Source organism: Oncorhynchus masou, chromosome 32 (assembly GCF_036934945.1).
Source record: "Oncorhynchus masou masou isolate Uvic2021 chromosome 32, UVic_Omas_1.1, whole genome shotgun sequence".
NCBI classification, from domain to species: Eukaryota; Metazoa; Chordata; class Actinopteri; order Salmoniformes; family Salmonidae; genus Oncorhynchus; species Oncorhynchus masou.
The window spans coordinates 64,812,188-64,835,243 of record NC_088243.1 but is presented as its reverse complement, the minus strand read 5'-3'; the positions used below and the strand labels follow the sequence as shown (position 1 = coordinate 64,835,243).

The 23,056-nt window shown below is 41.3% G+C and overlaps 1 protein-coding gene across 1 annotated transcript; it reads right to left on the bottom strand.

Annotated features, from left to right (window-relative positions):
* Positions 1 to 472: 472 nt before the first annotated feature.
* npm1b (nucleophosmin 1b) lies at positions 473 to 21,845 on the bottom strand. Its single transcript, XM_064954862.1, has 11 exons — positions 21,769 to 21,845; positions 21,393 to 21,475; positions 20,517 to 20,636; positions 18,693 to 18,786; positions 18,473 to 18,564; positions 18,284 to 18,339; positions 18,089 to 18,167; positions 16,635 to 16,733; positions 4,073 to 4,183; positions 2,970 to 3,044; positions 473 to 1,841 (listed from the first exon to the last, which is right to left on the bottom strand). The coding sequence occupies exons 1-11, from the start codon at positions 21,818 to 21,820 to the stop codon at positions 1,788 to 1,790; spliced, it is 915 nt and encodes a 304-aa protein (XP_064810934.1). The 5' UTR covers positions 21,821 to 21,845; the 3' UTR covers positions 473 to 1,787.
* Positions 21,846 to 23,056: the final 1,211 nt, after the last annotated feature.

The window sequence follows — 23,056 nt, the reverse complement described above, 5'->3', positions numbered from 1 at the left end:
AGATGGCTTCATGAGGTAGTAAAATTATGTGGATATATTGAAGCAACATCTCAAGACATCAGTCAGGAAGTTAAAGCTTGGTCACAAATGGTTCTCAAAATGGACAATGACCCCAAGCATACTTCCAAAGTTGTGGCAAAATGGCTTAAGACAAGAAAGTCAAGGTATTGGAAGGGTACCCGAAACGTTTGACACAAATTAAACAATTTAAAGGCAATGCTACCAAATACTAATTGAGTGTATGTAAACTTCTGACCCACTGGGAATGTGATGAAAAAAATAAAAGCTGAAATAAATCATTTTCTTTATTATTCTGTGGTGATTCTAACTGACCTAAAATATGGAATATTTACTCTAATTAAAGGTCAGGAATTGTGAAAAACTGAGTTTAGACTACAGTATGAATTTAGTGAAATGAGCCTAAGTGTGAAAGCCGATTACTCTACTAAAAGTGAAGCTGTATTACAAATGCCACAGGGTTAGATTTGGTTTATTCTGGTAAAAGGTATAAAAAACAGACAGATAAAAATGGACAGATAAGTTGATCTTAACAAGCCATAACTAAACAACCACTATGAACTGACATGCATCGTACGTATCAAGAATCCTTCAAATAGCAAATCAAATTACAAGTACTCTCATGAAATTGTCCAATGCCTTTCTTCCTCCTGTCGACTTTCACACCATGCAACTGAAAATCAGCCCAAATATAATAAACATGTAAGATCCAATTGCAGTTAATGGAGCATGTGGTTCATTGATCGTTTTTCTCAGTGAGTGATGAAATGTCTTTAATAAACAATTTCTATTCTCTTGACTTTTTACTCATAATTGGGTTAACAACAGTATCTTATCATTCCACAGTCAATACACTTACCAAGACATCAAATTTAAGAGGGCTCTTGACTAGCAGTATATTTTCCAGTACAGTATTAACAACTAACCTCGCTAGAACATAACAAGACCAAAACATAACGTGTTTACAGGATAAAACAAAACAAAAAAACAATGCTAAACTAGAGAGAAATGTTCAAATGAACACGAAATACTAAAATACAGAAGCCAGAACCAGAGGAGATTGAAAAACCATAATTACACAGATCTACATTATTCTGAAGCTGCCATCATAGCACATTTAATTGTACGGACTATTTACAAACAACAATGTCATCAGGATTTATACAAACACAATCCTTCAAGGAACAGTTAACTAAAAATACATGATAAAAACATACATTTCCGAACTTACCTAGGCTTCCGTCTATCAACCCAGTTACTTCACAAAGCAAGGGTAATGAAATCATGCACTTAATTACTACCGATCATCTTCTGGGGTGATATGGTTGCTTTGGAATGTTTATCCTAGCATTGCCACAAATGATACTAATGGACATGCTAAGAATGCTAACCAGCTCTGGTTAGCTAACTGAGCTAACCAGATGCTGGTGAAATTAACTAAATAACCCACATATGCACCTAAAACTGGGTCGACGGACAACAGCCTATGCAATTTGAAAATGATGTATGAACTATTCCTTTAATAGGCTGGGTCATATTTAACATATAAAACAGTTGGCAAAACATCACCATAGTTCAAAGGCCTATGGTATCCTGATGGGCACCAACAGTAGGCTAACAACCAGTTCTTTAGCAGGGGTGACATTGTTACACGTATTCACTGATGCTCTTAGTAATGGGTTTAAACATTGCACCTTCAATGTTATTGGGGAAATAAAAGCATAGAGAAAGCAAAACATATCTAATGTAACTGTAAGAAATACAATTACTTATTTCTTCTCTGTTTTCAATGTTTGTACAAAGTTCCAGAGGTCTCTAACCACCTGTATGACAGAGAGAGAGAGAGAGACTAATTATAATGCATCCAAATGACGTGCTGCATAGCAGAGAGTTATGAGTCCATGACTCACTTTTACTACAGAATGCCTTTAGTGGGCGCCTTGCCTTGCCTTGCCTGGGGAACAATGAACTGAGACGGCATTTAGGGGTACAAGGGGTTGGGTGGGGGCAATAGTACATACCAGAAAGAATGACTAGGAGTCTGACACATCTCAAAGTCTTTGGCTTTGGAACCAAATCGCTTCCACAGATGTGTTCTACACACTGGGATCAAGCCTCCCCCTGACCGCACCTTGCAGTCTATAGAGTTTTCACCTGCACAAACAACTGCTGCTGCTGACAGCACAATCTTAATGGAGGCCTTAACATGTCAGGCTGTGGGATCTCAAAGGCTTCCTCATTAATAAAAAGAGAACCTGGTTTGTGACCCTTCCTAGCACACACACACACAATAAACGCACACACGCATTCCCATTTAAAAGTTTTTTTTTTTTTGACATAAACATTCCAATTCCAATTGTTCCCAGAAACTAAACTGGGATATAATGGTGATTAGTGAATACCATCTTGGCACCATGTGGTGAAGATAAAAGGACTCTTTTACTTAAATACTCCAAGTAAACTACAACTAGGTGCTGCAATGACGTGAGTAAAAACAATCCTAAATGTACATAGAGTCCCTGCGTTACGTCAGCATTTCTAAGAACAGGTAGTACTAGAGTCCAGTAGCCCTAAATCCATCTAGAGAAATATTCCTTCACTTAGTCAAAGACCTTGAACATGTGAGAGACTGGTACCATTCGCATACCTCCGGTCCGTTCATTAGTTCTACAAAAGACACTTGGTAGAGAACTACGGCAGTAAATCAATGGGGAAGACTTTGCCTCAGCAGGTCTACTCCCATTCTATCCCTTAAGAGACCGAAGACCCAACATGAACATATTTCACTGCAACAAAACTATCTGAAATAACTGGGACACAGTGGGCAAAACCTTTTGTTTTTAAGCTAGGTGTTATATATTTTAAAAATGTATTCAGCAATTAATGACAATCGTTATCTAAACAACTGCAATGCAAAACACTTTCACTACCAAGACAAGAAAAATACTTACTTTTCTGTCTGACATCCTGAAAGCACTTTTGGCATAGTTTTCAAACTTCTGCTCGGTCTTTGGAAAAGGTTTTCCCTGATGGAAAAGAGACAGTAAATATGTTTAATCTGGGTGAGACATTAAATCAAACTGTAGGGAAAACAACATTATTACCAATATTACATAACATGTATAGCCTACAATTCTGTATCATTCACACGAGGCAAATATGAGGTGGCGGTGTAAAGCTGACACGTGTGGTCCATCCAGTCTGAAGTGGCTGTAAGAGAAGAAGACAATAAGCTAATCCCTCTGTATGACGTCATGGCTGTGTGAGCGCCAGTGGTCAGTACCCCACAACAGACCTGGTGGCCATTGGCAAGGTCAGAGGTTATTCGCACACACGCTGCAGTCTCAGAGGGGAAAAACAGGACATCCGTTTTCCCTAAATTGGTACTGCTGAATTGTCTTCAGAGAATACTTTTGTTACCAAGACAACTACGGCGTTTATGGCATGTTATGTCTGCAACCGTGCAGAGGGAGGAATAACCACTAATAAAGATAACCCGTGGACTTTTGCTAATAGGCCCAGTGCAGTCCAAATTCTGTTTTTCCTGTGTTTTGTATAATATAGTACAACAGCTGATGAAATTAACACTGTAAAAGTATGAAAATATGTGATCAGAGTTAATTCCAGATAGTTGCTGGTTGGAAATACAATTTACACAGGACTTTCTAATCGGCATCTTTTACATTGGTGGGGTTTTGGCTTGCCTGGTGACATCACCAAGCGGCATAAATTAATAGACCAATAACAAAGAGCGTTCTAAACATGTCTGCCAATAGGTTTTCAGGTTCATATCCCTCCCATTAGGCCCCTCTTATAAGTGCTCACTCAGACCACTCCCAGAAAGTCCTAGCAAAACAATTGCTCAAGAATAGTTTTTTGTTGTTGATTTTTTTAGTTTTTGTTGCATTTGAACTGAAAAACAATTACACTAAGGTACTTAATTGTTACCCATAAATGATTTGATATCGCGATAATCTGTTGCATTGGGCCTTTAAGATACGGAGCAGCATTTTCTCAAAGCTCTATGTTGGAAGCATGAAAACAACTGTTTTACCTCTTTGGCTGCCGACACTAGCTTGCTCTTGATTTCAGGCACGGTGAGAACATTGGATGGGCCAGCTCCAGACTTTTCCTTCTGCCTTTTTTCTTTTCCTCCCACTGGTGTCTGCAAGTCAAACAAGATCAACATCATTCACAGTATCATTCAGTGGTGTGCTTGTTCCAGTAACTAACCAGCCTAACTGAAAGGTTGACACTTAGGCTATGTCTAGATGGCTGTCAATAAGCACTAGTCTCAATGTAGGCTACATAGGTTTTTAGTGTATTCCTCCGCCCTATAAGAAAACCACTGTCCATTGGCCAAAACCCTCCAAGTATATCCCGTCAATGTATCTATGAGTGACATCTAGGCCACTTGCACGATCCCAACGAGAGATGGGCATGGTTATTTGAAAATTAAAGGGGACATTAGTATTCGATTACTTGGGAGAGTATGAATTTTTTAGCAGAAAAAAAAATATGGGCCTATTTTAACAATGAAAAGGCTTGGTTTAAAAATTGCTACATAGCCTACAACGATAGACCATTACATTCACATTTTTTATAAAACAACAGTTGTATGACAGTTTGTATGAGTGCGCCCCATAATGAAGACCAACCGGTAGCCTACACACATTTCACACGTGTAGCGTTTTGTTACTCTCCAATCACAGCGGCACTACAGTCAGAGGCCATGTGTAGCAAGTGAAGTGGGAGATTTCTAATCAATGCAAAATGGAATTAAAATTAGGGAATTAAGTTGGCTAAATGAGAAGGAGTAGGCAAAAATGATCAACCAACATAGCCTCAATTAGTCTTGCTACTTTACCTAGCCTGTTAAACTCTGACTCCCACTGGTGGCATTTCATAGACGACGCATAATATTGTATATTATCCTCATAAAGTAACTTTGGTCTTAGAGGTACGAACTGTGGGATTCAGATAAATGGATCAGAAACAAATGTGACTCCTACAGAGCCCGGGATAGAGCAGACCAAAAAAACCTGAAATTTAGTTTAATTGAGAATTTGGGGTTGGGGGGTGGGTCCCCCAATTGTCCCCGTGGAATAAGAAATTTGAAGGTCTAGGTTAGAGATAAAATATGTCACCAATGTCTGTTCCAAAAGGATTTAAAAAAATACATTTTAAAAATGTCTGACCTTTTACCTAATGGAGGCGCAGGGCTTGTGAAATGTCGTAAAGGAATGATTTACATATATGAGGTGGAAGCTGAAGTCTCTACCTATCCATTGATATAAATATATCACCTGTCTGGCAGTAAGATTTGAGTTTGATTTCCAAAAAGACAAGACCTGTAATTTTCAAATGATATGTCACTTTCTATTATCTGTTGAACATTTTGTCACCGGGCTCTGTACAGGGCCCAAAACGACCACTCAGAGTTTAACAGGCTAGCTAGCTGGCTAACTAACTGGCTACTGTAGCTAGCTAGTTTCTTTACAACGATTTGATGCAGTCAAGACAGGTACTAACAGATGGGATAACCTATTGCAGCAACAAGTTTGTCTAACTCCTAGCACAAGTCAGTTTGGCTGCTTTCACTATCTCTCTTCCTCCGTGCCACACAGACTGTCACACACCGGCCACTGCTCCTCTCTCGCCCTTCCCCCAGCCTTCTGCTGAAACAAGCAGAGCGCAGTGCGCTGGCTCTCTCTCGAGTCACGCAAGCAAGTCTCCAATTAATTTTTTTTTTTTTTTATACAAAATTACGACAACACAGATATCAGGAAAAGTATCATTATTTGAATAGTGAAATAATTTAAAATGCCCATCCCTATTCCCAACTGGCATCAAGTCATTGGTTGTAGCTCATGAATTGGCCAGCCCAGGCTGTGCTCAGTGCGCTGGTTCCAGCCCCTATCCTGACCTATTTACTGTGAGTGAGAAAGGTTCCTCTATTGGGGTGAGAGCAACCAGCTGGAAGGGGATTAAAGCAAACACACACCACATTCTACCCTAATTACACCACCTTTTGACAAATATGGTGGGTACAAATTATCCTTTTATTGCTTCCAAGCAGTCGAGGGCAAGCCCAGACTTTAGCGTTGAGCAACAGAGCTCTGGGGAGGGTTGTTTGCCAAGAGGAGCAGAAAAAAGATTTGTTTTTCAGTGGCAGGTTAACTCCCCCAGACTGACACTGTGAAACGGGTCACTATCTCATGAGAAGAGCAGTGACCGCTTGCTCGCCTTTCGCAAAATGTTTTTGCGCTATGGCTTAGTGTGAAAAGCAGCCAACTAACACTTTTCATGATTTTTTTTGTACGGGAAGAGAAGTAATATTGAGTAATATTACGAACTCAGAGGCCCTATATAGTGGTGAGAGACTTTATCCCCTCATAGCAATTATGTAAGCTGACATTTGATTGTCATAAATGTCACTTGTTTCCTTTTTTTGTGTGTATGTGTGTGCATACAGCGTGTGTGAGCCTCACAGAGCTCTCCGCCAACATAGCATTAACAGGGCTACAGGTGTGTCCAGAGCCGGGCGGACTTGGCCCCAGAGGTCCTCAATTAGGAGTGTGTGAGTGTGACACACTTTGACACGCCATACGCCGCGGCTGCATGTTACACAAGCAGGGAGCCTGTTCCTACATGCCGGACCGGCTGGAATCCACTGTGATTGCAGGGTTTCATTGACGGCTGGAGCTGTGTTTGAAACTAAGGGAGAGGGACCTTGTTGGAGAGGCTTTCTGTCAGGCGACTGAAGAAATAACTGAAAGAAAGAGTGCTTTTTATTATGACCATTTTCTAACATTTTTGATCCTAGTGAACACTTGACGGTTGCCTTAAAAAATGTTTTACCCGCACCAGCACCGTAGTACAGTGAAAATAATGACCGGCACCCTCCTATCAGGGTTTTGTGAAGAGCATCATATTACCTCTCCAGTTGTGCGTATTAGCGTCTTGACGTGACAGTGGTTTCCCTTTACACTTGTACGGGTTGAAAATTGCAGATTTGGGCACTGATCAGAATCACCTTTAATTTACACATACGCCTAAATTGGAATGCAGTGGCTCTACATTAAAATGCTATACATTACATCACAGCTCTGGCTATGTGCTTCACAGCGCTGTATGGGTTTTGACTGACAGCCGTTCTGAACTTCAGCACCGCAAGTGATAAAAAGTTGCCCCCATCCCTCCTGCTAATTGGGCAACTTTTGCACATTTTTATTGTCTGAGTGAGAGAAATGCTGTAAATTAAGAGGATTATAATAAATAACGTTTTGATGTCTTACAAGCAAGCCAAACACCCGTTTGTCCAAATGTGCACTTACATTACCATATCATAAAACTCATGTCACATACAGTCACTTCGGGAAGTATTCAGACCACTTGACTTTTGCCACATTTTGTTACGTTACAGCCTTATTCTAAAATGGTTTAAATTGTTTCCCAACTCATTAATCTACACACAATACTACATAATGAAAAAATAAAAACAGGTTTGTAATTTTTGGGGGTAAATTATAGAAAATAAAAAAACATTTACATAAGTATTCAGACACTTTACTCAGTACTTTCTTGAAGCACCTTTGGCAATGATTACAGCATTGAGTCTTCTTGAGTATGACGCTACAAGCTTGGCACACCTGTATTTGGGGAGTTTCTCACATTCTTCTATGCAGATCCTCTCAAGCTCTGTCAGGTTGGATAGGAAGCATCGCTGCACAGCTATTTTCAGGTCTCTCCAGAGATGTTCAATTGGGTTCAAGTCCAGGCTCTGGCTAGGCCACTCAAGGACATTCAGAGACTTGTCCTGAAGCCACTCCTGTGATGTCTTGGCTGTGTGCTTAGGGTCATTGTCCTGTTGGAAGGTGAACCTTCACCCTAGTCTGAGGACCTGAGTGCTCTGGAGCAGGTTATCATCAAGGATATCTCTGTACTTTGCTCCATTCATCTTTGCCTTGATCCTAACTAGTCTCCCAGTACCTGCCACTGAAAAACATCCCCACAGCATGATGCTGACACCACCATGCATCCCCATAGGGATGCTGCCAAGTTTCCTCTAGACGTGATGCTTGGCAATCAGGCCAAAGAGTACAATCTTGGTTTCATCAGACTAGGGAATCTTGTTTCTCATGGTCTGAGAGTCTTTAGGTGCCTTTTGGCAAACTCCAAGAGGGCTGTCATGTGCCTTTTACTGAGGAGTGGCTTCCGCCGGGCCACTCTACCATAAAGACCTGATTGGTGGAGTGCTCGAGAGTGTTGTCCTTCTGGAAGGTTCTCCCATCTCCACAGAGGAACACTAGAGCTCTGTCAGAGTGACCATCAGGTTCTTGCTCACCTCCCTGTTTTTTTCTCTGACATGCACTTTCAACTGTGGGACCTTATATAGACAGGTGTGTGCCTTTCGAAACCATGTTCAATCAATTGAATTTACCACAGGTGGACTACAATCAAGTTGTAGAAACATCTCAAGGATGATCAATGGAAACAGGATGCACCTGAGCTCAATTTCGAGTCTCATAGCAAAGGGGCTGAATACTTAGGTGAATAAGGTATTTCAGTTTTTATTTTAATAAATCATCAAAAATGTCTAAAAACCTGTTTTGCTTTGTCATTATGGGGTATTCTGTGTCGATTGCTGAGGATTTTTATTTATTTACTACATTTTGGAATAAGTCTGTAACGTAAAACAAAATGTGGAAAAAGTCAAGAGGTCTGAATACTTTCCGAAGGCACTGTAGTGTCAACGTTCATGATCACTATGTTTGATGTACAGTTACAAGATGACATGGCATCATGCCCTGGGTTGTTCTGAATAGAATGAACCTGTGTTGGTCTATGTTGCATCTACTCCACATATTCTAATCATGTTACTGAATGTATCCAAAATACTTTCAGAATTTGTTATCAACAAATGAGTTGAAAATTACAGTAAATGTAAAATTCACATACAATTAACAGTGTAACAGTGTGTTTGGATTCAGTCTTGTCAAGTGAACTGTTGTGTCCTCAACTTTGGTCTAATAATTTCCCCATGATCTCCAAGCTGTTCTCTTTCAATTGCTACGATGGTCATGCATATGCTTTTCATATTTTTCTCTGTTAGAAACATTCATATAGGCCAATTCAAACAAGTGTAAAAGGCTAATGAGTATGTTTACATGGAGACTAATAATTCAATATAAAATTGATTATGGCAGTAGGCCGAGTATGGCAGTAGTCAAGTAAACACCTTACTCTGCTTATCTTAAATCTGTCATAATCAAAGTAAGCATACACCGATTAAAACACCTGGTTCTGAGCAATCCCTCTAATTATAAGGACATGTAAACAGCTTAAATCAATGTCCCAGCGGTGTATTTGATCTGCACATGTGCCAGGACCAGTAGCGCAAACGTCCCCCTCTGATGCACGAGTGAAGTGAGTTCGGAAAAACTGAAAGCACACATCGTAGAAAGAGCTTTCACATACAAACTCCATGTCAGAACTGAGAATCAAAACGGTATCGCAAAAATAACATTTTCTGCATTTATCAAAAGTCCCATCAGTAGCCTGATTTTAGATTTTTCATGTGAAAAGGATTCTTATGGAAATCTTTCTTCATGCAAAGGTTTTAAACAAACTATTAAATCAATCCGGCTACGCACAATAATCATATCATTGTGTACATGTAACCGTGCTCAAGGCCGTCATTGAAAATAAGAATTTGTTCTTAACTGACTTGCCTAGTTAAATAAAGGTAAAATATATATTTTTTAAATCAATAAATGATGGTGCATGATGTCAAAAGGTTTTGAAAAGATCTTTGTTGTTTTGAATTTTCGATATAAACATACAGTTGAAGTCGGAAGTTTACATACACTTAGGTTAGAGTCATTAAAACTCGTTTTTCAACCACTCCACAAATTTCTTGTTAACAAACTACAGTTTTGGCAAGTCGGTTAGGACATCTGCTTTGTACATGACACAAGTAATTTTTCCAACAATTGTTTACAGACAGATTATTTCACTTATAATTCACTGTATCACAATTCCAGTGGGTCAGAAGTTTACATACACTAAGGCCTTTAAACAGCTTGGAAAATTCAAGAAAATTATGTCATGGCTTTTGTAGGCTAATTGACATCATTTGAGTCAATTGGAGGTGTACCTGTGGATGTATTTCAAGGCCTAACCTGAAAGGCCGCTTAGCAAGGAAGAAGCCACTGCTCCAAAACCGCCATAAAAAAGCCAGACTACGGTTTGCAACTGCACATGGGGACAAAGATTGTACTTTTTGGAGAAATGTCCTCTGGTCTGATGAAACAAAAATAGAACTCTTTGGCCATAATGACCATCGTTATGTTTGGAGGAAAAAGGGGAGGCTTGCAAGCCGAAGAACACCATCCCAACAGTGAAGCACGGGGTTGGCAGCATCATGTTGTGGGGGTTCTTTGCTGCAGGAGGGACTGGTGCACTTCACAAAATTGATGACATTATGAGGTAGGAAAAGTATGTGGATATATTGAAGCAATATCTCAAGACATCAGTCAGGAAGTTAAGGCTTGGTCGCAAATGGATCTCCAAATGGACAATGACCCCAAGCACACTTCCAAAGTTGTGGCAAAATGGCTTAAGGACAACAAAGTCAAGGTATTGGAGTAGCCATCACAAAGCTCTGACCTCAATCCTATAGAAAATTTGTGGGCAGAACTGAAAAAGCGTGTGCGAGCAAGGAGGCCTACAAACCTGACTCAGTTACACCAGCTCTGTCAGGAGGAATGGGCCAACATTCACCCAACTGATTGTGGGAAGCTTGGTGAAGGCTACCCAAAAGTTTGACCCAAGATAAACAATTTAAAGGCAATACTACCAAATATTAATTGAGTGTTTTTAAACTTCTGACCCACTGGGAATGTGATGAAAGAAATAAAATCTGAAATAAATCATTCTCTCTACTATTATTCTGACATTTCACATTCTTAAAATAAAGTGGTGATACTAACTGACCTAAGACAGGGAATTTTTACTAGGATTAAATGTCAGGAATTGTGAAGAACTGAGTTTAAACGTATTTGGCTAATCTGTATGTAAACTTCCGACTTCAACTGTACAATAACTGATGTGAAGATAGCAGCTAAAGAGGTGATGGGAGCCAATGGCGATAGTATATTCAAAGTTAACACGTTTGAATTATATGTCACCCAGATTCACCACGGCAACATCAGTTTGTGTGCGTCCACAACAAGTGTGTGGATCCGGACAGTGACAAGAGGCTTGTTGCTAATTCAAACCATTGTATTTGAAGCATATTAAAAGTAATGTGTAAACACGGATCATTACCTGAAATAATAACAGACACTAGATACAGTATCTTGATTGTGGGATGAATAAAGAAACCTCTTTACAAAAGTAGAGGCGGGTTTAAGAAATAGATTGAACCGAAAGGTTAAAAAACAAGACCATGGTTCTTTTTTTCTTCCCTTTGGAGAATGCAATAATTTTCTCTTTCCTCCGCAGAAATCGGCATTCATCGCACAGATCAAAGGTATCAAATTAGAGGACAAAAGAAACGCACAAATACACACACACACCCTCACACCTCCGACTCTAAAAACACCCAAATGCCACTGGCTCCCGGCCAAGAAAAGTCCGGCGTATTTATTATTTGGGGGCGGCTCTCCACTTCCAAAGGACAGCTGTGGACCTGAAACAGCTGATAGATAGACAGAGCATGCTGTTTAATCTGCACCAGACACTGATTACAGATGGGACATGTGACTTAATCACTTGCACGCTAGCATTTCAGGTAATCGCTTGCCTCCGATTCAAACACATGGTCATGATGACACTTCTGCCGGCTAAGTCTGAGTGAGGTAGTAATTGTCCCTTTGGTGTCTTGTAGGAGGGCTTTGGAGCTCGGGTAAGGAGACAAAAGACGGTTCGCTGAGAAACTTCCGACTCCCAAGACTAAAAAAAAAACGTTTTTCCCTCTCAACTTTATTCAAGCAGCACAATTGAAAAATCTGGAAAATTTGAGATGTGATTAAAATAATCGTTAACAGGTTGGCAAGACACAGATGCAAATTGAACTGGGTGTCCATCAGTTGCCAAAACTGAGGATGTAGGTCTTCTCAGGAGAACCCCAGGCAGAGCATCTTACAGTTTTATGACTGTGGCGTCTGCTCGGAGGCATCATCACAGAGCAGGCAGCCTGCTTCAACTTCCATCAATCAAAAGCACTAACACACCATAGATGACTCAACTTCAGACCAACAAACTCAAATGACAGTCATATCGACCCATTTTCCTGGAACCAAAAAGCGTGGACAACGGGACAAAGAGTTAATAAATATGGTGAGAAAGGTACTGGCAAAGGATCTGACGAGCCACCCTAATGACCAGTCACGTGCACTAAGAAAACGCCTGCTTCCTCTGGGAGAAACCTGCCTGCTGCCCCTGACATCAAACACTCATAATGAGAGCAATTGGGAGAAGGTGTGTCCAGGAAGCGAGGGGTGTGAGGAGGCTGTGGAAAGGGGTGGAGGGGTGGCTGAGGGAAGGGGGTCGGGGTTAGGTAGGGTGGGACTGGGGGGTTAAACTGGCAGGAGGCCGGGGTTTTCCCTAAGCCTAGTTAGTTTCCATAAACTAACTAGGCTTCTTTTCATTTAAAATATTAAATTCGCTTGTCAGAAAAGTTTATATAGCCTTTTCCCTCTAGAATGAATGATATGCACGTTCTAGTGAGCTACTGACAGGACAGGCGCCTGTCAGTCACAAAGCGAGCGATGATAGGGGAACACTGCTGGTTTGTCAGTCTGCTGTCTGTCTGTCCTGCCTCTCGGTACTGGTTAATTTTGTACACTGCGGTTGCAGTCAAATTTACAGAGGAGGGAGAGCATGATGCTTCTTCATCGTCTACTGTGAGTGAATTTACACGTCCCATGTAATGTAAATGTGTACGATGAGTTGAAATCTACGTAATTATTGTTTTTTGAAACTTTTTTTTTTTTTTTGCGTGTTTCATATAGCCAGCCATGGAGTCGGGGTGCATAGGCTATTTACTGTGCTTTGACTGACGACCGAACAGCAAGTGTTGGCTAGTTCATAAAAGGTGTCGATCTGACTGAATAAAGGAAATCTCCTATGTCTCTTTGATATTCATAAATCATACAACGTAGTTATATGTCCATAGCTTCTCATCGGGACAATAAACCAAAGATCTTGTTTTTTATTTTCCTAGGAGTCGAAGCCCATGTCAAGACATGCCAATGACTCATCAGTGATCTCTAAAGTGACTCGTCAGTGATCTCCAAAGTGACTCGTTAGTGATCTCCAAAGTGACTCGTCAGTGATCTCCAAAGTGACTCGTCAGTGATCTCCAAAGTGACTCGTCAGTGATCTCGTCAGTGATCTCCAAAGTGACTCGTCAGTGATCTCCAAAGTGACTCGTCAGTGATCTCCAAAGTGACTCGTCAGTGATCTCCAAAGTGACTCGTCAGTGATCTCCAAAGTGACTCGTCAGTGATCTCCAAAGTGACTTGTCAGTGATCTCCAAAGTGACTCGTCAGTGATCTCCAAAGTGACTCGTCAGTGATCTCCAAAGTGACTCGTCAGTAATCTCCAAAGTGACTCGTCAGTGATCTCCACAGTGACTCGTCAGTGATCTCTAAAGTGACTTGTCAGTGTAGCCTAGTGATGGGTTGTTTGCAAACGAATGCCTCTTTTTGAACAGGTCTTCAAAGTGATGCCGGGAACTGAATCGCTACCATTGGTTTTTTTTCTGCAGATAAATTGTGAAAAAATGTGATGAAGATGTTGAATCATCACTGCAAGAACAATTGCTAGTGGAGAAAGCCTCAATCTTCTCCAAAAAATGATAAAAGTAAAAAGACTGAAGGTTATAAAAGCTAATGATACTAACTCTCCAACCATACCCACTCAGCCCCTACACAGGAGGCCATGCGTCATCTTCGGCCCTACTCTCCTCCCTTTCAGCCTCTAACTCCCACTGTCCCCTTTCCTCGACCCTCCCCTCCTGCTCTGTAGCAGAGTGACTCTGCGTGCTCACTGAACAGGGCTGCGGGCAGCTGAGCGGAAATGGAGGAAAACTAAACCCCCCCATCCCAGAACTCCCTGGCTGGCTATTTTTTTTATTTGTCTGGTTACTCCATGTACTTAGGGAAAACACTGCGGAGGTTTCGGAGGTTAGCCTGTTGGTTAATCCCCACCAGCATTTTAACAACGGCTGTCGTGACGTGGTGAACAGCGACCATTACAGAATTAGCTAGATTAGCAAGCGTTTGCTCTACCATACCGCACGCTGCCCCGAGGGCTACGCAACACCCCGGGTGATTAGCATAGCAAGTCTCACCTCACCTCATCTCACCGCATTAGTGTCTGACATCACGTACAAAGGGTACAGTTGTCAGTCCGAAACAATGTGCTGTGAGGATTTTGATAATTTCTTGTCATGACAGGAAGTGTTGAAGGCGTCCTTCCTGACATATTGTTAGAGAGAAAATGAGATTGAATTTTTGAGACACTGCTATGAAGTTTTTAATATCTAAATGAGAGGTTCACATACATTAATTTAAGTACATTTGTAATTTGATTAAGGCAAAAACAACCTGTAGCTGTTCGAGTCTAGTCTACTTTATGTCAACACAAGAGAGAAATGACTGCGACAAAAGGTCACTGCTACTGTTTCAAGTTAAGCTAGACTCATTTGGGGGACTACGTGGGTGGGTGGGTGGAGGGGCTGATTAGGGCATTCTTAAGGAGGGGTGGAAAATGAGAAGGTTGCAAAGGTGGGAGGGAGGGGTGTTATGGCTTCAAAGGTGGTCTGCAACTCAAAACGGTAGGTCAGGCTGAGGGGTCGTGGTCTTAAACCCCATCCTGGGAAACGTGTTCAGGGGTCAGATGTGTTTGTTTAACACAGAGAGAGTTCAATCCTCGGGTTTGTAAGGCCGCTGTCCAAGAAATTCCACCTGAGTAATTAAGCACCAGTCTTGAGCTAATTGCTACTTGGACTAATCACATTCTTTTGCAGTTCTTTAATTAAATGCAGCTTGCTGAAGGTTTGGCAAGTACTTCTGGAACAGTGGTCTTATGAGCAGACAACTCTTACATAATAAGCATGTGTCTTATTGTGAACATTCAAATGTGACTGTGTAACTACTACGTAAATACATCGGTATTAATAAGATTTATTTACAGAAAATGTGGTCTCTTGTGACAAACTTAACATATATGTGGCTAGGGCACGCAGGATTTTCTATACTGTCCCCCATGAACAGCAATTTCATGGAACAAACAGCTGATGTGTATGCTCTATGCACATCACAACTCCTATATGCTGAAAGATATCTTCCATTTTCCATGTTCAACAGCATAACACTGTTATTAAGATTCTTCTCTCTAAACTAGCTGGCTGAGAACATGTGTTTTCCATGAGTTTATTTTGAAGCCTAGACCACAAATGCACCTTTAAACTGTCTGCTTTTGGACTGCCCCTTTAAACTGCCTGCTTTGGAACTGCCTAACCACAAACAACTCTTTGGAATCTCTCCTTGCCTCCTCAGCTCCAGGCCTATTTTGGAATCACATGATCTTATCCAATAGTAGGCTGGACAATAGAACGAGTCAAAATTCACTCAAGTCTGAAAAATTTCAAAAGAGCGTTGGCTAAGCTGGAACACTAGTGCGCGCCCAAAGCAAATGAATGGAATCAAACGTTGGCAGTGCCTGTTTTGACTGGAGTGAACCTTAGAATTCCATTTAGCCTAAATGGCACAAAAAAATGTATCCCTTTTTATTTTACCACTACAATCTGTTCTTAGGACGAAACTGAAAAATAACAACCTGTGTAGAAAGTAAACATCCGTACCTCGAATGTGCCAAGTGTGCTTATGTCTGCATAACAAGGAAGTAGGAAAAAATTGTAACTTCTGACTATTTTTGGTGTAGCGTTTGATGACAATGGAATACACTACCCAGCCTTACATAATTAGAAAGAGGAGATTCTCATGATTAAAATGGTGTGTAATTTATTTTTAAAAAGGAAAATATACACATTGCGAGATATTTGGCGAAATAGGTAGACATACCTATATTTCACCCATAGAAAACAATGCGACGACCTCAGAATTCCATGAGTAATTTTTAGTTGTTGTTTACATTTGAACGACCAGCAACGTGGGCAGGTCTCATTGCCAACAATAGCAAAGCAGACATTGTGACGTAGAACAATAAGCTGGAAATAGAACGTTCCAAAAGCGAGTTGGTGCTCAATAGAACTAACAGGAGCTGGCAGGGTGAAAAATGCCCTAAAATAAGGCCTATTATTCCGTGATTACTTCAAAACTACAGCAAACAGCTGGGACATATGGTAATATTATGAAACTGGGCTCCACGGCGGATGCAATGAACTAGTTTTTATCAGAAAAAAAACATTGTTAAAAATGTCAGGTGTCCAGCCTACCCATAGATTGAAAACTCTACAATTTACCAGCCAAATGAAAAGACCACTTTTGGGAGCAGACACCAGTGCTTCATTTGGATGCGAGTAATTACTCTGGTTTCATGTTGTTCTAAAGAGGTCTAAACAGGTGTAAGAGTTGACCTACCTTGGTTTGAGGTTTAGCTGATGGTCCCCATTGTTTCCCTGGTGAGCCATTCTGCGCCCATGTCACACTTTTCGGCTTCTTCCCCAAAGGCTCCGGGCTCTGAGAGACAACAGAACTAGTTAGGAGACATGCAGGAAGCACCATACAAAATAGAAAACCCAATTTCCACTAATCTTTTAATTTGGGATGACGACATGTTGACAGCAAAAACGTGTTGCCGTTGTCAAAATAGACTGCCTGCCTGTCTATATAAACTACTTCAGTCAGATCTTCAAAAGGAGAGAAATGGGAAATTAGTAAAATAGTGTATTGGGGGAACAGTAATTAGTATGCTCGCCATCCTCTCAGTGTTTCAACCCAGGAAGCGTATTAATACCCATGCTGTCACTGTTCATCACTATAATGCAGTATGAGCATGACAAAGAGTTAAGAGAGCAAAGAAAAGAAGAGGAAGTAGAATAAAGATGTGTCTGTAGAGGGGATAGCAGAATAAATCAACAGGTGACAGAAAGGCTCAGCTGTCATCTGGCCCTGGGGCTACAATCAGTGCTCACATCAGGTATGTGCATCTGCCTCGCTTTCATCTCTCTCGGCCTGGCACAGTTCAAATCACAAACACACACAACGATACACAGCCACACAAACACACACACTGTTCTAAGACAAAGGCCAGGTGCGATGAGAAACTGTTGGACAAGAGAAGGGGGGCGGTGTGTGAGAATAAAGTGAGGAATGAAAGCGAAAGATAGACAGCAGGAGGACAGAGGGACAGGACATGTAGACCTAGGTAAGTTATCGAGGAGAGGGGGCAGGGGCGTGGGGTTAAGGAAATGGGAATTCCCAAGCCTAGACGTGTGGGCTGTGTTAATCAAGTTGTCTTTACTGCGTCTCGCTCTGCACGATACTGGTGAAACAGTGAGTGTTCAGGTAGATTACAGAGGAGAAATCCAATCATTATACCCGCAGACCCTGTGTTTTAGTCTCGAAAAACCAGATGGGTACTAGAGGGAACAAGATGAAAAAGTTTCCCCCGCTTCGTCTCCAGCAAAATGGCCGCCGGTCAGCGAGTGCAAATCAGAGCACTAAAAACATGTCTAGTTTACCAGACTTGCAATAATAACAAGAATTTGACAAAATGGTCTTTGACACTGATACGCAATACAACAAATGAGACTTGATGTAAGACAATAAAATATGCCTAAAGCATTTTACATTATGTTGTGAAACATCTTATCCTGTGTCTATTCCAAGGTCTGGTGTTATGTGTCACAGTCCTAGCTATCTAAGATGACATAATACTACTTGTTGGATCTCCTATTGGCGCTCGGCTACATGGACAAGTCTTTGTCTAACATGACACCTAGTGGACATATCAGGTACATCATCTATACCCAGTGTCATTAGTCAAGGTCTTGTGGTCGCTACGTTTGTGAACAGAGAATAACAGGGCTTACTTTCTTTATGGTTGGTTTGGCTGGAACTTTCTGTACCTTCACCTCACTCTCATCTTCATCACTATCGTCGTCATCATCACTACAATGAATAGAACAAGAACATCTATTTGTCAGGCTATCTAATGGTGGCCCATCAAAAGCACATGACACAAGACACACCAAACAACCAAAAATACAAAATGAGAACATTCATACTCGTCGTCATCTTCATCGCTATCATCATCATCATCTGACTCCATTTTCAGTTTCTTCTGCAAAGGGAAATAAACACAATGTATGTAAAACTGTTGTTAACAAGGCCTGATGTATGCAGTTGAATACAATACAATATATTTCTCCCATTATGTGCCTGTTGCATGAGTTAACACAGCAGGAGGAACATACCGGAGCAGGACGCTTCCCTGAGGTCAAGCTTGACAGCCTCTTCACAGGTGATGTGTTGTTTTCCTCCTCTTCCTCATCAGAGTCCTTCACACCTACAAGTTGAGATTAGGTTACGCATTCAGCGCTGACGTCTTGTACTGTCAAAATGTCACCTTATATTAAGCCCGAAGAGAGTACGCAAACAACTAAACCAGCAGACTGCAAATAAAGAGTCACTCACTGACAAAATGCTGTCCACTGATGTACACTGGTCCACAGCCAGACTGGAGACGGAAGGTTACTGGAGGGGTGATCTCAAACCCTCCTAAACTCACCTGCCAAACAGGGGAGAGCATTAAAATGTGAAACAAAAGGATCAATATTTTGAATTGTTTCACATTTATGAGCAGCTGAAACTATCAAACGTAGAAGTATGTCATAAATGACATCAGAGAATGTAAATTAAACTAGCTTTTTCCCCATGGGGAAGAAATCCCATTGATCTGCTAGCAAAAGGGTCTTATCAAATGCTCTATACATGTATTACCATTTTAAAATCAAAACATCTATTCACTTGTATCTGCTTGTTAAATATAAAAGTTGTGGATGCAGCCGGTTGTGAATGTGAATTCCTAAGTACCAGGCCATTGTTCTGGTGGTGATGGTAACCAAACAAAACACAGGTGTAGGTATTAGAGTAACTACTGTTGAAGTGTTCAGGTAGTGATAACTTCCATAAAGTAACGCAATTATCCACTCACAGCGAGTGTTTTCAAGCCTGAATCAGAACCAAAACACACACAAGCCACGCAGCAGCCAACAAGCCAAGCATGTTACAATAGAAGTCAGAAACGGCGATAGTGTTCTCTGGACCAGGCCGGCACTCAGATTTTTCCATTTAATATGCAGAAACTGGATTATTTTAGGACAGGGATGGGCGACTAGCAGCCTTTTTTTTAGGATCGTGGATCAATCCCCCCCAAAAAACAAAATGTTTTGGGGGAATTCAGTCAGGGTCTCAACTTACTGCTGAGAGTTAGAATATTAGAATACACAAGCTGCAATTTTGAAATGTGGTTGTGCATCACTTTTTTATCTTGTGTCAGTCACAGAGCACTTTTTATCTATTGGTAAGTTAGTCTAGCTGGGGGCCCCCCATTGATTTTGTTAGTCACTCTCACTCAGATATCATTTTAAAAACTGCAAAGATTTCTCTCCACCCTATGGCAAAATGTGGAGAATTGCAGGAAATTAGCTGTAAAACTGCACATTTTTCTCTCCACTCCATGGACAAATTTGTAGAATTGTATGAAGTTAATTATAAAACAGCTTTTTCTCCACCCTATGTTAACATGTGAAGAATTATAGAAAACTTGCTTTAAAACGGCAATATTTTATTATTATAGATTGTTTTGGTGGGCTCCCCCCAAAAAAATGTCACTTAGGTCCCCAAAAGGCTAGTGCTGGCTCTGACTGATGTGTGGGTATAGATGTGGGTGCATAGACCCCCAAGCCACTGCGGCCCCACATGAGTTCAGAATTTTTTGTGGCCCTCACCCCCATCAAAGTTGCCCATCTTTGCTTTAGTAGAAACCAGGCTGACATCATGGAGAATTAGCCCATCACTAGCATGGCCTTGTCATAATCCAATCAAATTGTATTTGTCACATGCGCCGAAGACATTACTGTGAAATGATTAAGCCCTTAACCAACAATCCAGTTCAAGAAATAGAGTTAAGAAAATATTTACTAAATAAGAAGCGTAGGTCGCCGTCTCTATAGCCACAAATGTAGCGTGAGGAAAGATAGTAATAGGTTGTGTGGTTCATTGAATCCATCCCAGTGTTGTGACTTGGGTCATGGCCAAAAATACCTGTAGCATCTGTGTAGAAACACTGTAATTACTACAGTAACAACACGTTATTTGAGTAATTGCATGGTAATGGAGTGGAGTGTTTTTCGCTATTACAAAAGTGGAATAAGGGACAGGGTTAAAAGAACATTCCTAAAGCTTAAGGTGAGTAAGAGCACGAACTAGGGCGATTCATCATTCTAAAACACTCACAGAGGGCAGCACGGACGGCTTCAGCACAGCCAGTGGAATTTTGGTGGTCTTTCCGTCGTATGTGACGCCCTCGATCTCCACCGTATGAAACTTATCCTCGGCCTCCGCACCCAGGCACACCTGCAACACCAACAGCTGTTTCACAGATATGATATTGTATGTTTTTCCATGTTGGAACACGCCAATACCCTCCAGTCTCCCTCATTTGTCTGTCAATCACCATATTTGCTTGGTGGCAAATAGGGAGTGACTGAAAGAATGTTACAATGAGGATATCTATTTAGAGGAGAGGAACAGGGTCATTTGCAAAGGTAGGAAAAGGAGCAGAAAACAAAGAAAACAAAGAAAAACTTTGTCTGTTGATGAATATGTTATTCCTTTAAATACACATCAAAGAACTGTGACTAGTCGAAATCTCTACTCATTATGTTGACAAAGGTGAACTTGGTATTGTGGTGTACTGGTACAAAGGGTTTTCTGTTATTTTCCAAAAGTAATGCAACAAAAGGGAAACAGGTGAAATAGACTAGATATTCCATTACATAAAATACAAGTTTCCATTGTATTTGTCAAAAGAAATTCTTTAACGGGTGCCAGTCTGCACAGGTGCAAAGACAAATATACTGCAGAAAGTGTAAAAATAAATGGACTTGATGAAGAAAATTTAAGAACATACAGCTAGCTGAATTATTAAAATTAAATTACCTCACAGTAACGTTAGTTGTAGCATAGTGAAATGCATCAGTTGTCACGACCTAATACATTATTATTGTTTTAAAACGCCATGATGAAATGTTGGGCAAGTAGCTAGCTAGCTACAATATTATGATATTCTGTAATGGAAACTCGATCTCAGAACTGGCATCATAATCTTACTGCTTTGAGTGACAGCTGATGATCCGCATCATCGTCCTCCACCTCGACTTTGAACTCCTTTTTGTCCGATTTGAGTGCACAACCTGATGTTCACAACACACAGGTTAGCAAACTCTAAGCAAATAGCTGTAGACATTCCACATTGAAAACAGAAATGTAACAGTATCATTGATAACAAATTAAGCTAGCTAGCCTGCTAGCTAGCTTGCAAACAAAAGAGGGTATTTCTGAATTGGCGCGAGAAGCTCATATGCATTACTAGCTTAATATAGACATTTGGTGTGTTTGGGAGAGTCATATCTATGTAACAAAGTACAAATGTCTGCTATTACTAACTGTGCAGTGGAATTTATCGTGGCAGTACAGACGTGCTCACCAAATAAATACATTTGAGGTCTGGTTAAATCTGGGACGCTATCCTCCGCCATTTTCTCCCTGAATGTTATTGTTCTGTTCCGTAAAGGCAAGTGACAGCTCAGGTACCCAATGGGATAGCTAAAAGGAAGTCGTGGAAATCATATTCGTCCAATCGAATCAAAGCCTGGGTGTGACAAAAAAGGAGGAACCCCACTGTGGTTTATGTCCAGCAGATGGAGACATTGCAAAGGAACTATAAATAATCCTGTGATACTTGAGATTTGAAAATCTACTGTAGTATATGATATTGCTGTTTTGTAATGGTGAAACACTTGCCATTAATATTGGGTATACTGGGTATACTTGTATACCTGTGTAGTAACACTGTACATCTGTAGCCCTGAAGTGTTTTGAAAGGCTGGTCATGGCTTACACCAACACCATCATCCCAGAAACCCTAGACACACTCCAATTCGCATACCGCCCCACATATGACGCAATCTCTATTGCACTCCACACTGCCCTTTCCTACCTGGACAAAAAGAACACCTACGTGATAATGCTAGTGAATGACTACAGCTCAGCGTTCAACACCATGGTGCCCTCAAAGCTCATAACTAAGCTAAGGACCCTGGGACTAAACACCTACCTCTGCAACTGGATCATGGACTTCCTGACGGGCCGCCCCCAGGTGGTAAGGGTAAGCAAAAACACATCTGCCATGCTGATCGTCAACATGGGGGTCCCTCAGGGGGGCTTAGTCCCCTCCTACACTCCCTGTTCACCCACGACTGAGTGGTTTAGCACGACTCCAACACCATCATTATGTTTGCAGACGACACAATAGTGGTAGGCCTGATCACCGACAATGATGAGACAGCCTATAAAGAGGAGCTGTCCCTCAACTTGAGCACAACAAATGAGCTGATTGTAGACTACAGGAAAAGGAGGGCTGAGCACTCCCCGAATCACATCGACGGGGCTGTAGTGGAGCAGGTCGAGAGCTTCAAGTTCCTTGGTGTCCCCATCAAAAACAAACCATCATGGTCCAAACACACCAAGACAGTTGTGAAGAGGGCACGACAATGCCTATTCTCCCTCAGGAGACTGAAAAGATTTTGCATGGGTCCCCAGATCCTCCAAAGATTTTACAGCTGTACCATCGAGAGGATCCTGACTGATTGCATCACCGCCTGGTATGGCAGCAGCTCGGTATCCAAACACAAGGTGCTACAGGGGGTAGTGCGTACAGCCCAATACATCACTGGGGCCAAGCTTCCTGCCATCCAGGACCTCTAAACCAGGTG